We start from the raw sequence: 18,366 nt of genomic DNA, 5'->3' as shown, positions 1-18,366 counted from the left end.
CAATAATACATTCTTTCAAAGTTATAAATATATACAAGCCAAACATCTCATCAAAGTTCACAGCATTAACACTTCTGCAGTTTCTGGTGCCTTGTCATTTGTCCAGAGCAGGGCAGAGGTGGGAACTGTGTTCACTCTAAAGGGCCCTGAAGTCTTCTATCAAACACTCTGAACCTATGCCTAGAATTACCACTGGGGAGGTTTTTACATTTTTCCTCCTGTTTTTATTTCATCCAAATGATTTAACTTTAAAATAACATGTGTACAAATGAACCCCAAAACATCAGCCTTGGCTTTCTCAACTTTTCTCATTTCCACAAGAGGTGGTGACCTTATATGTGATAATGCAACTCTGGTCCCTGAGCACTAAGTTGGCCATATCCCACAATGGAGAGAAAGTTTTGTTTTCCTGCAAAAGAGCGACATACAGCAGCCTTTACTATTATACAGCAGCTTTGTGGTGGGAGAAGTTGCAATTGTGGGAATCTTTGAGACTTTGTATTCTCTACAGAGAGGAAGAGAGAGAGAATTTCCTTTTTCTCATTTACATGTAGAAGTTCATACTGGACAGGTTTATGCTACTTTGACTGTCCCCCCCCCCCCCCCCCCCGTGATGAGTGATGGTTGTTTTTTCCAAGCTCTCCACTGACATTTCAGAAGAGACAGTTTAAAATGTACGTATATTTGAATGAATGGCCATGCAAATGAGCAGTGACAGCATTTTTTCTTGCCACAAGAGGTAGCCATCCTAGTTGTGCCTGTCAATTGGTTTCAATGCATTCATGTTAAAAAAAAATTATGAATGCATAGAATTCAGGTGGTGAGCTCAAAAACAAAGCAAACGGAAGGGGGGCAGTTCTTCAAGGACATTTAAATCAGCACTGGCTCAAGACATGCTGGTGCCTGAAGCAGAGTCCAAACATTGCCTAGTCCCATTGCTAGGAACAAACATTTAAAACAGAAATAGGAAATGTGTGTTTCTCTAGATGTTGCTTGGTGACAACTATCATTAACCCTAGCCAGCTTAGTGAATGGCAAGGGATGATGGGATTCAGAGTACCCTGAAACTTCCAAGCAGTAGTTCAACTTCTGGATTCCCAGATGCTGTTGGATGACAGTTCTCAAAATATCTTACGACTATGTGGCTGGGGCTTCTGGGAGTTGAAGTCCTACCACATATAGGACTCAAAGGCTTGGAACCATTGAGATGGGGGGGGGGTACAGTTCCAATCCCTGATTTAAAAAGCATGCACCACAGTTCCATAAACTTTCATGCCTTCCTCTCTCGGTGTGGTAACCCTAGTTTAATACCATCTGCTTGAAAAATCCTCTCAAATTACTCCCTCTACACACTGTGGCTTTTGTACTATTTTGTTTTCAAAACCATGCAGAGGATACACTCCTTTAAAAAACCTTTGATCACAACCTGACCTACAGTAAGGCATGCTAAATCCTTTGAAACAATGTGGTTCTACCCTAATCCTGAGTTGAATTGTACTTAATAATTCCTCTCCCACCACTTTAAAATATTCTGAAAACAAAATGGCTGCTAAACTTTGTACTGAGCAAAATCTTGTAGAGAATGTTTATTTTGACAACCAAATATAGTTACTACTTCCTGGCTGCTTTGAAGCTAGCCATCTTTCCTTATAGGTTCTCTCATGCTGTAGGGATATTCAAGGAGACGTAATGTAATTATTTCAAGTGAATTAACATGACAACTGTTCAGTTGTATATAGCTTCCTCCATCAATGTTCCACAACTAACAGCTGCAGCAAGTGCCCAGTTAGTGCTAATTTATCCCAACCCCATGGATAATAAGCTGACATTATGCAGTGTTTAAGCGTATAAGCTATAGTCTGGAAGCCCATTGTTGAAATCCATTATATTCCAGTCTCAGCGTCTTATCTGCAAGACTAGGCTAATAGTACTAGCTGCCTTTGCTTTTGTAAAGACTACTTGGGATAATGCATGTGGAGTGATCTGACATGTGTGACATAGCTCTGAGTGTTATTAAGAGGGTTGCAATAAAGCAGTGATGTGGATTCAGATAAGATCTGTAAAGGTTGATTCATATCGCTGAACCTCTTTCTTTCCATATAGTATCAATTAGGTTTCTATCCTAGCACACTTGCTAATAAGCAAGGCCCACTGAACACAGTAGGATTTACTTCTGAGAAAACAGGCATCACACTGAACATGCACTGTACAAGCACCACACAGGTACAGTGCCTGGTCAGCACTTCTATTAAGCAGAATGAGGCAACCCATTCAGGCTGCAGATGCTGGGGGACAACAGTGGTAGACACTCATCTCTTCCTTTTGAATCTCCCTGTTAATGTCCTCTTTTGTAAGAAAGAGCCATATGTGCCACATAACCTGTTTTCATCCCCTAAACAATTCTGTTGCCTTAGAGTGATGAAGTAAGATTTGGCTCCCAACCCAGTTGACTTTTTTTATGTGAAATGGATTCAGAACCAAACAATACATATAGCTTTGTTTATATACTGCTTCATACTGAACTATCAGTGTCTAAGCAGTTTACAACTGTAAGTTAATTGCCCCCAACAATCTGGGTACTCATTTTAGCGACCTCGGAAGGATGCAAGCCTGAGTCGAGCTTGAGCCCTTTTGTTAGTATTGAACTCGCAACCTTATGGTTTTGAGTGAGTGGCTGCAGTACAGGCATTTAATCACTGCGCCACCAGGGCTCCTTTTGGCTGTAGGTGTTGGCATGGTGAAATCAGATCAACAGATAAGTGACAGGAGTTAGGGACAAGAGGCAAGGGAAGCATAACCTCTGGTGAGTCAGTCCCAATGACATTCCCTTAGCTTTGCACAACCTTCTGCAGTGTTGGGCAACATCAAAGATAGTGGTGTATCTCACGTGCAAGCCAATTTGTATTCACAATCAGATAGTGAGCAACAACTAGTCCCACACCACCAACTGATTACACACATGATCTAGTAGAGAAATAAAGCAGGCTTAGAGCCTTATCGCATGACAGAAGAAAGCTGAGATGGATCAGCAAAGAATTGGCTTTCTCCTTGCCTCTCTGCATGCTTTCGTAGCACTTCTATTCTTCTTCCCAAGAGAGATGGTCTTAAAAGCGTGCCTTTTGCCAAATGAATTTTTCCAGTGCAACAAAAGGCATGCTTTTACATCATCTCCCTCAGGAAGAAAACAGAAGTGATTCGATGCCATGCAGAGAGTCAAGGAGAAACCTGCTTCTCTGCTACTTCATCTTGGCTTACTTTTGTCATGCAATCAGGCTCTAGGTCTTCCTTGTAAAAACATGTGAAACAAGTTTACCTACAAATACTAAAAATTTGATTGCCATCTCATATTGAGAGGCTGTGTAACATGTGCTCTTCACACATGGAGGGGACAGATAGAACTGCAGACTACAAAACTGAGGACAAACCCAGTCAGACAAACTGCATACTGACTGATGCAGAGAAAGACAGACTGTGTGGCTAAGACCATGCTAAGCTTGCTACTTCTACAAAATAACATTTTAAAATAGGTGTCTTTCCCTGATGAGCTGGTTGGAATTGCTGGATCTTTAAATCATCACACTAAAATAAAAAGGCAATAAAATGGGTTTATTAGCCATTTCTCATCAACACAGAACTCACCCACAACCCCACCATCTCCCCTAAGCTCTGAAAGTTTCCTGAGTAAAAGGATGAGTGTGTGTTTCAACCACATTGCCAGCAGGTGGATTCTGAAAGATCTTATGGGCTTTGCACTTCCTGTGGAGGCAGTGAGAAGAACAAAGGCTGTGAAGGTGTCTTTTCTTTTCCTTGTCCCATTAACTGCTCAATTGTAGCCTCCAGCCTCCCCCACCCCACCCCACCCCACCCCGTAACCTTGCGTGGAGTAAAATGAAGTGGAAAGGAATAGTTATCGCTGCCATCCTGCAGGCATGGCTCCCAATTACAGGTAAGGGTGCCTTTTCATATTATACGAACTATTTTAAAACTCTTGTCTTCTCTTTTGAAATGGTGGAAAGAAGATGTCTTTATTGAATATAACATTCTTGTGCTCCCAGGAGGGGAGCCTCTATGTGAGCCAAGGTTTTTCTATGTCTTCTCCTAGTTAAGAGGTGGTTATGCATTAGTTCAAGCTCTGCAGCCCCTGAAATGTCTTTTAAAAAGGGATGATTGGGGTGCTATTGGAGAGCAGAACTGGAATGAAGGATAGTAAGTGAACTCTCTATTGGCTGGTGCCACCTCTTTGGCCCACAAACTTGCTCTTCCATTATGTGGTCAGGCCAGGCAGCAGCAGATTTGGGAGATTATGGAATGGCAGCAAATTGTTAGTCGTTGAATGTGCTAATTATTTTGCCAGAGAGGAGGAACTTTTGTGGGTCCTTCTGCCTTGTGCCAAATAATGTGGCTGGCTTTAGGTACAATGTATGGTGTATTGCTTGTGATGGACGCGAGTGCTATTTGCTGCTGTGCCTCAGGCTGCAAAATGTCTTGGGCCAGCCCCACCTGTAAGCCATGCTTTTAAGATGGCTGGTGCGCTTATGAAGGTGGAGTAAAAGAGTATCTCTGGAATCGATGTCTGCCTGCTGATTCCTGCACTTTCCTTGTAATTAAGAGACAATGTCCTCCTCCTCCAAGATGGCTGGGTTGCCAGTGGTCCAAATTGTCTTCCTGATGGGAACAATTGCTGTCACACTTCAGATCTCAATAGGCAAGAGCCATTGCACTCTGGGGTGTAAGGATTTCTTGCTCCTGGGATGGATATATTCTTCTCAAAAATATGTTGTCTGTGTTGTGTGCACAGCATGTTAATTCGTTTAGCCCTTGAAGGGTAACTGGAAAGCAGAAAAAGTACTGTATGTGTATTTCATTTCAGAATACTATAGGGACGGGGGAAAAAACCAGTTACTTTACACTAACATTGGAGTAAATCCCCTGGGACATAATGGAACTTATTTTTGAGTAAATAGCACAAATTCAGACAGCATCTGTCCCTTTTTCCCAACTGGATCTCTACTTCCAAGTGAATATGCATAGGATTGTGCTGTTAGTTTTCAAATCAAGATGAGCCATAAAAATAATTGTAAACATATTACCTAACTTAAAAAAAATCAATAAGCATAGATTTGTTTTGAAGCTGTGTGTGGGAAGGGCTGGAATGTATTTTGAGGCCTTAGGCCTCTCAAAATCTTTTTAAAAATGATGTGTCCAAATCATTAAGTTTATATTAGTGATGCCTTTATTTCCTTATCATAGGTTTTCATGATAAATGACATTCAGAAGTGGTTTACTGATGCCTCCTTCTGCATAATACAAAGAGGAGTTGAAGTGCTACTACTGTAGTTAAATATTTTCTATAGCTCAACTCAGTTTTAAGTTAAAAGGGAGACTGTAGTCAAGAAATTACAGGAAGGCTTGGAGTTGGATGGGCAGTTATGAATGAACTAGATTAGATACTCAAGTGTAAAGATATATCATTAAATACAAAAGTCAGAATCATCAATGGCATAGTATTTCCAGTTTCTCTGGATGGTTGTGAAAGGAGGGCAGCATAGAAAGCTGAAAGGAAGAGAATCAGTTCATTAAAATGTGGTGCTGGAGGAAAGTTCTACAGATCCCACAGATTGCCAAAAAGATAAATAAATGAGTGCAAGAGCAAACTGAGCCTGAATTCTTCCAATAATCCAAAATGACTAAATTAAGACTATTATATCCTGGATTTACTATGTCACAAAGTGACTTATTTGAAAAGACAATAATGCTAGGTAAACTTGAAGGCAGTAAGAAAGGAGTAAGACCACAACTCAGGTGGATTAACTCCATTTAGGAAGCAATGGCCCTGAATTTGCAATCTGAACAAGTCTGTTAATAACACTGTGTTTTGAGTTCTCTCATTCACAGGCTCACCATAAATTGAAGCCAGCTTGATTGCAATTAACAACAATACTTTTCTTATTTTCTCAATACTGTATAAGTATTAAAAACTAATTTTAAATGCCACCTAAAGGGCTCAGTTTTTATTGCTCTGCTTTCATGATCAAGATAGTTTAGTGTCGTTACCTGCCCTCAAGTCAATTTTTATCTCTGGCAACCCTGTGAGCGTAAATTTAAAATATAAGTTAAAAGATCCAGTGTGATGTAGTGGTTTGAGTGCTGGACTAGGAATCAGGAAGACCTGCTTAGCTGTGGAAACCCATTCAACGACCTTGGGCAAGTCACACTCTTTCAGCCTCAAACCAAAGCAATGACAACTACAATCTCAACAAATCTTGCTAAGAAAACCCTGTGATAGGGTCGCCATATGTCAGGAATGACTTGAAGGTATACAATAATAACAAAATATAAAGTAAACTAACATTATTAAAAATACAATTTGATTTTAGCACTGAAAAGTTGGGCTGAATTTCATGATAAAATAAATTTAACCGGGCAACCTTTTAATGCTGCTTGACTAATACCACTAGCATCCAATGTGCTTACCAAAGCTTTTAACAGTTATATGCTGTTGGGAGATGTCTATAGGGGCACGACATGGTACCCTGCGACTTACTTTATATTTTATTTAATATTTGCCTAATTGTACTTTTGTTGTTAGCTGCCTTTGAGTCAACCTCAACTCATGGCAACTCTGTGAATGAGATGTCTCCAAGCCTCCCTGTCCTATGCCTTTCTGCTCAGGTCCTATAGGCTCAGGCCTGTGATCTCCCTGATTTGAGTCTATTCATGTGGCATGTGGTCTTCCTTTCTTTCTACTGCCCTCTACTTTTGTCAGCATCAGTGTCTTTTCTAAGGAGTCATGCCTTCTCATGATGTGGCCAAAGTACGACAGCCTCAATTTACTTTCCAGGGAAAGTTCAGGCTTGGTTTGTTCCAGGACCCAACTGTTTATCTTTCTGAAAATCCATGGCACTTTTCTCCAATTGAAACTATAACAGATATATCTGTAGTGGGCAACCATGGTGGGCCTGTTTCCGGCCACGGGCTGCCTGACAGCTGCACTGAGTACCAAAAATGTTCAATAGATTGTGATGCAGCATTTGGAGAAGAAAGTTATGATGCATCTCAAACAGTTTTACTAAGTATGTAGAGAGCTAAAAAGAGACATGGAACTTATCCACTAGGTTCTAGGTAAGTTGTGTTATTAAATTATGAAAACAATCTAATTTAATCTGTAAATATATTAGTCATAGTATGATTTTACAATGGTGAAATTATTTTCACAGTGACATATGCTGATGTGGATGTTGCAGGATCTCCAAAGGGTTTAATGGGTGCATATTTCTGCCTTTCCTTCAGTGTGTGCACAGAGAGAGGTTGCCAGGGCCATCTGGATAAATAGGAGGCCTCTATGTCCCACATTTTCAATGATCCCCCTTTGTACATTTTCTTAAATTAAGCCAAAAAGGTAGAGTCTCCGTGAATGTGATCAAGTACAGGAGGAGCAGAAACACACAAATGTGCATGTGCCAAATAAAAACAAAGCAGGAATCTGAGCCCTGTGAGGTGCTCCCTTCATGTGGTTCTGTATCTGCATGCAGAAAGATAATATTAATCCAGTGTAAGAACACTGGATGTAAATTGACAACATATATGACGAAAAGACTTTAATGCAGTCTTCACATTTTAATAGTTTTACTAAAATATAAAAAGGCTGTGCAATGCAGCTGCTGGCCGTGTGTATGATACTTTAATTATAATTTTACTAGTAGTTTATGTCACAACTATGCCCATTACCTTTAGTGATATATGGGAATTATGATTTATGAGTAAAATTAATATTTAAAAAATTACCACACCGGATGATGCCAATTCTAGTGATGTCACTGGTTAATGGGGAGACAGAGAAAAAGTAGAACAATGTAGTAACAATGTAGTAAAAAAAGTAGCTTTACATTTTGTTTAAGTGGTATAATGGATCTATAAGTATCTCATATCTTTAGTAGGTTTAATGAATGGTTTTATAATTGACTTTCTCAGACCAAGAATCCAGAGGTGTTTTCTTTGTAGGCCTTCCTAAAGTTGATACTAGCAAAGTTCTGTATATCAAAAAGAAGAAATAGTAGTGCCCCAGGCCTACCATTAGGTTTCGGATATCATGAAAAGACAACAAAATTTTGGTGTTTTAATATTTTTAGTTTATTTTTATGGCCAAAAATGGGGAGAGGCCTTTATGTGATTTTATTTTCCAGGTGGCCAGAATAATTCGATTTGCCTTGTCTTTGGTATACTTTCTCTGTGTTTCTGAATGTGGTGTTTACTGTTGCACTGCACACTTATTCCCTATGGGTTTACCTACAGAAAAACTAATGAGTGAATTGTGCTCCCAAGTAAAAATTCTGATCCCCAATGAAATTTTCCTGCAGACATCAAATTGCTATCATTGCAAAGAGTATGACATTGAAAATAGTTTCCTCCTCCTCCTCCTTCTAATTTTATATCCTATCTTTCTTCCAAGTCTAGTACTCAAAGCAGCTTACATATTAAAAAGATTACAGTTAAAACATACACAAAATCAATATTAAAACCAAATTAAACTATTCAACATATTAAAAACATACAAAAAGTTAAACAATTTAAAAATAACCCTTTTGTTAAAAACCTTTAGGCTAAAAATCTGCCTGAATAAAAAGAAAAGGTCTTTGCTTTTCAATGGAAGGAGAGCAAGGAAGAGGCCATGCTTGCTCCCCTAGAGAGGGAATAGCAGAATCTAGGGTCAGTCATTGAGTCAGCCTTTTCTTGTGTTCCAACCAACCGTACCTATGAAGGTGCTGGGACTGAGAGAAGAGCCTCTCCTGTGGATCTCAGGGCTTTGGCAAGCTCATATAGTGAGATATAGTCTGTCAGAGACACTGGACCTAAGCTGTATAGGGTTTTTTACGTTATAACCAGCACTTTGAATTGTGCCCAGAATCAGACTGGCAAACATATAACTCTTATGTTTGGTGCGTTTGCATTCCCTTGGCAACTTTGCCTGGCCCTTCAGTTTGGATGTCAAAAAGGACGCTAGCATTTTGGTGACTTAAAGAAAATTTAATGGGAATTTGGGAATTCCTACTGGAAGGAATGACCACATCCTCCCCCCAGTAGATATTTATTTATTTATTTGTGGGTTTTTTGGGCTATGTGGCCATGTTCTAGAAGTGTTTATTCCTGATGGTTCACCTGCAACTGTGGCTGGCATCTTCAGAGAATGCTGGCATGGAAGAGAGTTGAGTAGAACATGGCCACATAGCCCGAAAAACTCACAAAAAACTATGGATGCTGATCATGAAAGCCTTAACTTCATAGTTATTAATTAATGGGATTTATATCCTGCCTTTCTCCCAGTAAACTGTAGGATTCAAGGCAGTTATACCCCTGGCCAGCCCTTGACAACTGTGTTTAACAATCCTCATAAAATCCCTGTGTTATCATTGCCATCTGTGGCTTATGTTGGCAAGTCCAAAGCTAATAAACAACACCATGCTCATAATTGTTACCACCAACACCACACTATGACTTGTTTCCCCACTTTGAAGAGAAGCTTTTACATATGTGTGTGCCTGTCTTTGCCACCTTCATGTAATGCTGTTGTGCTAGAAAATCTGTGTGAAGACAGACAGATACATACTCACAGCTTTGAACCTTTTTTTTTAAAAAAAATGCACTAATCAAATGCATCAAATTTCTGAGTTTTGTGAAATCTTTTTTTTTAAAAAACATCTAGTTTTCAAACTATGTGTCTAAGTGTATGTAAACAATAGTCTGAAAGCTGGAGCACTAATAAAAATAGGAAAAGGAGCTTCTTCTGGCTTTTGTGTGATCTCATTCCTGTACCCTGAAAATTTATTAGATCTTATGGAAGAAAGTATGTTCATGTTTTTAATTAATGTGCAGCGGGACCAAATTAAGAGCCAATTCTGGTGATACATTGCACTTCTGCCTCCCCCAAATACTTGAGAAGGGTCTCCTTTGCTAAAGCAACTGGATTGAGCCTGCTTACTTTGCCAGCATTGCACAGTTTCCTCAGCTGGGAATGACTGTTCTGTTATCCATATCAGTACATGAAAAACAGTACAGACTTGTTCCACAAGCAGGTGGATAGCTACCCCATCCCTGTTTAGAGTGAAGGGTAAGTTGTGCTCTCATTGACACTAGCATGAAAACAAATCTGCCTGCTTATGTGAAACTATGACAGTGATCACATTCTGTATGTGATCCTTGACAAGCTAGGATCATGTACAGAAGGAAAAAGAAACAGCTCAGGGTATTTTGGGAATCATTTTGATCAACCCTCTTCTCCAAGCCACCTTATCACTTTGAAAACAAGTTTGTACTTGAAAATTCATCACAGATTTCAAGTCAAAGTAATATTTTTTTAAAAAACAAAAGCCTATATGTATCAGGATATTTTTTAAAAAAACAAAAAACACCCAATCACAAACCTATACTTTGTGAGTCATGGGATATCTTCTGACTCCAGTGAAAATTCCAGTGAACTGAGATTTATGATGGAACGGTGGTTAGATTTTAAAATAGCCAAAGAGTTCCAGAATTCCTCCAATGGAAGAAATGTTGCTTTTCCCCAAATGAGGCCAACCTACTGACAAGCAAAGCACATCACTTCTGCTCCTCTGAAACAGCGCTCACTGAAAAACAGCAGAGAACCATTTGACAACATTGAGCATTGGTGGGCAACATAAAAATAAAAATCTCAGTGGCAAAACATGTTCAGACATAAGTTTTGGTGCCAGTTTGTTGTTATATAAAAAAACCCTCTGTATGGCATGTAGATAAAATCTGGGGTATTTACAACAGTATAGGGGACAACGGATGCCACAGAATGCCACGTTGCAGGTCTGTTTTCTGTTGGATTCTATAACAAAACTTGTGGACTAAAATGTCACATTCTGTTGGATGAGAGTTAATTGTGTGATACCTACTTTCATTTCATTAAAAAATATTTAAAAAACAAAAAAAACCCTAGAAAACATTTAAAGAATATTCTGCATTGCTTATCAAATACCTACCAAAACAGAAACTAGTGGTTTTCTTTGTGCATATGGGTATGTGTAGATGCTGTGCCTCGCTTGTCCATAAACAAAAGCAAGCAGAAATATTTGAGATTTACTGAAAAATCCACATGCACCTAAAATTGAGGTCAATAAGGGTAAAAAGAAAGCGATTCAAGTAGATTGCCAATTATTTTTACTTCCAGATTGTTTCGAATAGCAGTAATAAAATGGCGCTCTCCCATTCTAAACTATACTGTTAGTATGGATAGAATGCTGTACTACTGTCACAAGTATGGTTGGTGGAAATGTGAGATAAGGCCTTTTGCTTTGGTGCCCTTAGGCTCTGAAACTCTCTTCCTAGGGAGGTTAGAATGGCCCCTCTTTGCTGGCCTTCTGTCAACAGGCAAAGACTTTTTTTGGTCAGGATTTTAGAACGGAAGGTTTTTAATGAAGGGCGTTTATGAGGTGCTGATTGGTTTTTAAATTGTACTGCTTTTACAACTTTTAAAGCATATGTTTTGAATTATTTTATTATGGTTACTAGTTTAATTCTGTTTTAATGTGGACCATTTGTGTGATTTTAACTAAATTGTAATAAATTACTATCAAGGACTTCTGGACACAATATTTTAAGTGAATGTCTTTGCACCAGAGTGCAGTTAGTGAATCTTGGAATTCTAATAAAAAGCCTAATCAGTCTTGCCAGATTCATGTTTGTCTTTCCCTACTGTGACCCATTATTCCTTCCAGTGAGAAGAAATCCCATATAATAGAACATACACAAGGGGGCCTGTGAGACATCATGGAGGTTCTGATCGATGTTTCAATGGACACATTCCTCCCTGCCTCAACATTCTTCATATTAACCTAATTTCCCCTCCATTATGATTCTTTTGCGTTGGTATAGGGACAGTCCACCTTTGTCCCTGGAGGGATTTGCCATTGCTGGGGCAATTAATCTGCCTACCAGAAGCTGTGTGTCCTACAGAAATGTTAGCCAAGGGCTATCATCTTGAAGATGGAGCAAGCTTGTTTTATGTTGCTCCCGAGACTAGAATACGGAGTAATAGATTCAAACTACAAGAAAAGAGATTCCACCCAGAAGAACTTCCTGATGGTAAGAGGAACACACTCTTTCAGAGAGTGGTGGAGTCTCCTTCTTTAGAGGGTTTTAAACGGAGGCTGGATTGCCATCTTTCGGGGGTGCTTTCAGGGGATTGGACTGGGTGGTCTCTTCTATGATTCTGTGTTACATTTGGTGTTTTGGCTGCTACAGGCTAGCATGTACTTTCTGCTGGATACCCAGGTAGCTTGTATGCAGCGGAGGGAGGGGTTTTGACCCTAAATTCTTTTTAAAAAGCCTCCCGACCCCAGTTTCAGGTACACTCAGATCTACCAGTTTTTGATCCACAAATTGGTCTCCTACATTACCAACTGACACACAGATAAAAACTACACACTATTCCTCTCCACATGTCTGCTGAACATTTTTGTTGCTTCACAAAAACATGAGGGCCAGGTGCCTGCCTGCCTGATGCATGGAGGGGAAGCAGGGGGAGTACTACAACTCCCAGGTGGGTCCTGCTCCCTTCTGAAGGAGGAACCACACCAGGGCTTCATGGTCAGTGGGACTGTTGTTGCCTTTCTGGAAGGGGGGAGCCGTGGCAAGGAGTCACCTTAAATGACAATAAAAAGGCAGCTGAGCCAAAGTGACATTCCTTGAGTGGTTCTCAAAGTCCTGGGTGGCCGTCTATGCTCACAGTCCCTCTGAAGAGATACGTAAAATAAATTGTTTCTTCTCCTTCCTCCCATTGTATTTTCCTGTCCATCAAAGTGTTAGGTTATTAAAAAGAGTGAAGGAGAAGGAAAGAGAGAGAGAAAGTGTGGCACTTTTAGGCCCCAGGGGGTAAAATACATCTGATCTCCCACACACTTTGCAGCTGCCATAATCCCGGTGCCAATATGTGTGTGTGTTTATGCTGTGGGCACTGTGCTCCCTTTAGTGCCACTGCCAAGCCCACTGACCCGTTAAAATCAGCAGAGAAGTGCTATTGAACTTTTGCACTGGAAATCATACATGACAGAAGCATTTAAAGAGATCAGTATTGGATTATTTCTGTAAGTAAATAGAACTGCTTTTACAATGGTTTCTTATGCTATACTGATGGATCAGCACCAACACTCTGCAGGAGAGGGAATTGATCAAGCTGTTATCCTGTTATCCTGCTGTTTACTGGCCTTGTGTGATAAGGTTCTACATTGGTTACATAAGCAGTATCACCATATGAGGGTGCTCCATGTTAGCCTGTACAAAGGCTTAAGCTGGAGGATGAATGTTTATAGCAAAGGGAAGGGATTTTGAGCCTTCCAAATGTCAATGAATTGCTGCTGCTATCATACCTTGCCATTGGTTAGGCTGGCTAGAGATAGTAGAAACTGGAATTCAACAATATCTGGGCTTGTGCCTGCGGTGCAGCATGGTGTGCAGCTTTCAGTGTAAGCTGAAATCTGCGTATAACATGGGCACACTGTACTTATTAATTACTACAGCTATCTCCCTTACTTCCTGTGGATTCCTGAGAGCATACATAGCTCTTATTTCCCCAATTTACCTTCACAACAACCATGTAAAGCTAACAGTGACTGGTACTAGGTTGCCCATTGTACTTTATGGACCAGCACCATCCCAGTTCAAGTTTGACACTGCAGATTTTCACACCTGGCTCCAGCGCTGCTAAAACGTCCTCCAAACGACCCTAAAAGGTGGGAAAAGAGCCTTTGTCTGAACGCAAGGCATGCTTCCTGAATCGCCATGGAAACGTGCCTCCCTCCTTTGCATCTTGGAATCATTCCTGGGAGAGGATTTCCCATGAACGCAAAAAAGAAAGAAAAAAAGAAAGAAAGAAAAGAAAAGAAAAGAAAAGAAAAAGACAGAGTTTTAAAGAGCTATTTTTGAACTATTTGAACTAAGCTCCTTGAATCTAGCTGTGCTGGATGGGGATGCTGGGAGCTGTTGACAAAATAACCCTTCCAAATTCTCAGCAAAAGTTATGCAGTTCCAGACAAAGTATTTCACATAATAGCACATATCCATACGTTATTACAGGAGCACTGGGGCTGGCAAAACAACTACCGGTAATGAAAATTAATTATAGGTATATACTTTTTAAGCTGTTTATTTAATATTCTACCCCCCCCCCCACAGAACTAGGACACAAGGCATCTTACAGAATTAAAACAAATACAATATAGATGAAAATGAACAAAATATTATTTTAAAAATGTAATTAAGCTATTTATGCCATTTTAAAATATAAAGCATCCCTTAAAAGTAAAAAAGAATATAGTTAAAAAGGAGCACAGCACACTTTTAGAAGCCAATTATTCCAGAACACCTATCAGACTAAAAACATCTTTGCATGCTGTCCTGAAAGGACAATGAGGAGGAGCCAATACTGACTTCTTAGGAAAGCTAGAGCCATGCAGCAGCCACGGAAAAACACTTCCTCTCACATCCCAGCAGACACAAGTGCCTGTGAAAGAAGTGGGGCTGAGAGATTAAGTGTTTTAATTTTAAAAATCTTTTAAACTGTATTTGTTTAAAAATAAGTAATCTTTTTTAATATTGTAACAATTTAATTCAATCGTAATGTATCACTTTTCTATGTTTTAATTGTATTTTTTTTAATATTATGAAGCCGCTCTGAGTCCCAGTCCTGGGAAAAGTGTGGGATACAAATAAATATCATCATCATCATCATCAAATCATAGAGTTGGAAGAGACCGCAAGGCCATCCAGTCCAACTCCCTGATATTCAGGAATTCACAATCAAAGCAGCCCCGACAGATGGCCATCCAGCCTCTGTTTAAAGACCTCTAAGGAAGGAGAGTCCACCATTCTTCGAGGGAGTGTGTTCCACTGTCAAACAGCCCTTACTGTCAGAAAGTTCCTCCTAATGTTGAGGTGGAATCTCTTTTCCTGGAGCTTGCATCCATTGCTCTGAGTCCTAGTGGCTCTGGAACAGCAGAAAACAAGTTAGCATCTCCTCAATATGACATCCCTTAAAGTATTTAAACAGGGCTATCATATCTTAACCTTCTCTTCTCCAGGCTAAAAATCCCCAGCTCCCTAAGTCATTCCTCATAGGGCATGGTTTTCAGACCCTTCACCATTTTAGTCGTCCTCCTTTGGACACTCATCATCACCATTATCATCTCAATATCCGGGTAGGCTCTTACGGAGGTTTACCTATTTTTCCACTGTGAAACTTGTACAGTGTTTTTTAAGTGCTGAAAGTGGAATTGTTTATGATGTTCCCCTGAATGCTTGTTCTGGATGAAGTCAGGTTAAATAATTTATCTGTTCTTGTCCACTTTCAGTATTGGAAAAAAATGCAATACATTTTGAGATGCACCCAGACTAACATCCTGAGTTCAATAGGACTTACTCCCAGGTAAACATACCCTCCAATTGTTGCAGTTTTGCAGTTTCCCAATCAATCTTCTCTTGTCCCATTTTTTCCAGCAATTTAAAATTATCTCTGTTTATCTCTCCTCCTTCCATGTCCCCCTTTGTCCTTAATTTAGTTGAAAATGTGTGCAAAATGCAAAAGTAGTTTGTACTCCGTTAACTCAGGAGTGAGAAGAGAAGAGATCTTGTCACTCCCAGTAGGCTCAGGCAAAAGTAAACTGCCCTAGCCTCTTTCAGTTTGTGCATTCTTTAATATTAATAACTTTTGTTGTCTTGACTACTGATGTTGCTTGGCCACATATCTTTGGTGAAATTTTAAAAGATATATGTAAATAAGTACACATGGGATGCATCTATACTGTAGAAATAATGCCGTTTGACATTACTTTAAATGTTGTAGCTCCATCCTATGAAACCCTGGGATATGTAGTTTTACAAGGTCTTTATCCTCCTCTGCTGGTGCCTCACAAAACTGCAAACCCTAGGATTCTGTAGCTATGGCAGTTATAGTGGTATCAAACTGCATTATTTCTACAGTGTAGTTGCACCCACAATTACCACCTAAGTAACTGAGGTTAAATTCTGCTTAAATAAAATTGAGCTAGATCTCCCTGTAAACCTATGTATGTTTACACCATATTAAAGGTGTTTGGAATTGCATCATTAATCTGGATTTTATCTGGATCTAATCCTTTGGTACTAATTACAATGATATTGGGGCACAGACATCTATTAATCCCTACATTTCTAGAACATTTTTGCTGATGGATTCTTGTTAACCAGTGTCTTGTTAAATATTTGGATACAGTTGTGACTGGCCATTACTTGCCAGAACAGGTTAAGATCTAAATACCCTCTGCCCCCAATTTTTTCTTGTTCATCTTCTTTTAAATCCAGTCTTTTCATTTTTTATTAATAAATAAACAAATCTCTTGCACTCTCTGGTTGCTTATCAACTTTTCAAATGAGTTCCTGGCCTTTCATTTATGAGTGGGCTGGGGTTGATGGGTTATTGAGGTATCTCACTGATACAAACCTTAATAAAAATATTTACATTGAATGTCATGCTGCTGTTTTAAAAAGACTACAAAATAGCTAGTTCTGTCTGGAAGGAAGGCTAGAAAATTATTAGAATAAGATGCAGTATGAATTTGAACAATTGTATGTCATTTGACAATTACACAGATGACACAATAATGTAATTACCATCTTATCTGTGTAAGCCAGCAAAATGTCTACATGGTGCTGATGGGTGCCATTTTGCTCGGTTGGAAGACTTCTGACCAGGAGATTTCATGTGCCTCAGCACTGGACAGGGATGGCTGGGCGCCGGGGGACAGAACGGGGCTTTTTGGAGGACGTTTTTGGGTGCGATAAAATGCGTTTTTTGCAGGTCACGCACACACATGAGCATCCTCTTTCCGTACCTGAAACAGAGAAAAAAGCAGGTGCGATAAAGTCCTTACTCTAATGTAATCAGATATGCACTTAGTCTTAACTTAATATATTTATTAAAATATAATTTACAGTATTTGGCATATTTTATGTTCCTGTTTGTGCCTTGTGCTGTATTAATCCAGTTTCCTTGTTTAAGGTAAATAAACTGAAAATAAGTGTGGAAAAAATGACCCATGGTCACCTATATCAGATGTTGTGCTACAAGGGAAAAGGAGTTTTACCGAAAATGAGACAATTAATTCTCATTCACTCAGTACTTTGTTTACTGAGACTTCTTTTACACAACTCTCTGGCTACTTTCCCCAAGACTCAGTGGAAAGTGTTAGTGCCAGTAATTTCTGTGACAGCAAATGGATGACAAACTGAATTGCTGTTTCAACTGAAGCCACCCACACTTATCTGGTTAATCCAGGGTGAACTTGTTTATTATTATATGCCAGGTTTATACCCAGGGAAGCTTGTTTTCTTAATCTCATGTAATAACGGCTCTAAAGTGGAGGTGGAACTGACAGCACCTGCTGGTAGAACTGACAGACAGCTTCATTTGGACAACTGGGAAATCTGCTGAAAAAGGTTGGCAGAAGCGGTGGGAAAGAACAAGTGGAAATGTAAATGCTTGGAATTCTGTTCAGCAGGCTTCATTGTTCCATGGAATTAAAGATTTCTTGAAATATTTGTTACCTCATTGACTGCCTCCTCACCTCGCCCTGTATATGCTAGTGTCACCCAAAAAGGCTGGGGGACTTGGGGCCTCCACCAACAGTGACAGTGTCCCCTTAGTGTCTGGGGAGAGTTTATTAGCTCAGCAGGAGGCCTGTGAGAGGTTGGGTAATTTTAAGGATCTTTTTATACCTGTGTAAGACAGTAATAACTGCAGAAAGACTGGTATTAATGAATAAAAGAGATTTATTTAGAAATGTGCAAAGGTGCATGCAAACATATAGTTCCTTTGCAAGAACCATACAGCACTAACAGAACAAAAGATGTGAAAAGTTGGATAGCGAGAAGTTGGAAGTTAGAGGGGGTGATAGTTACCAGTCCTGAGGTGGGGATACCATGGAAGATGGATCAGGGCTCAGATGGAGACACAGTGAATGAGAGATGCCCTCTGTACACACATGAGTCTAGAGTTAGGGCTGATAATTACATCTGATTTATAGCCTCAAGGAGAACTTGGTGATATCCTGCAGTGTAACAAAGACCTGATGGTCCTCCCAGGGAATCAACATTGGCATTCTGGAACAACCGACGGCTTTAACTTCAGATTAAGAAAACATGGATTGGATTTAAGACAGCCTTTGGATGGCTGGGTAGGAAAGGTAAATAGGGACACAACCCAGGTTGAAAAGGAAATATGGTCTTTAACTATTTTGTGATGGGATTTGCTCAGTCCCTACTGCGAGAGGATATGCAGAAAGCCTGGCGAAGGATGGAACGATCAGCAAATGT

At 39.7% G+C, this 18,366-nt stretch overlaps 1 protein-coding gene across 1 annotated transcript in view; it reads left to right on the top strand.

The window, feature by feature from the left end:
* The first annotated feature begins 3,872 nt into the window (after positions 1-3,872).
* Positions 3,873-18,366, top strand: part of CD247 (CD247 molecule) — a 57,222-nt gene continuing 42,728 nt past the window's right edge. The window contains exon 1 of the mRNA XM_089508146.1: positions 3,873-3,946. Within this exon, the coding sequence (XP_089364272.1) occupies positions 3,889-3,946 (58 nt within the window). The 5' untranslated portion in view covers positions 3,873-3,888. The remainder of the gene's footprint in view (positions 3,947-18,366) is intronic.

Source organism: Sceloporus occidentalis, unplaced genomic scaffold (assembly GCF_023333645.1).
Source record: "Sceloporus occidentalis isolate IW3139 unplaced genomic scaffold, rSceOcc1.0.p SCAF_2, whole genome shotgun sequence".
In the NCBI taxonomy this organism is placed as follows: domain Eukaryota; kingdom Metazoa; phylum Chordata; class Lepidosauria; order Squamata; family Phrynosomatidae; genus Sceloporus; species Sceloporus occidentalis.
Note: the sequence above shows the minus strand (reverse complement) of the source record. Positions and strands in the feature narration are given on the sequence as shown.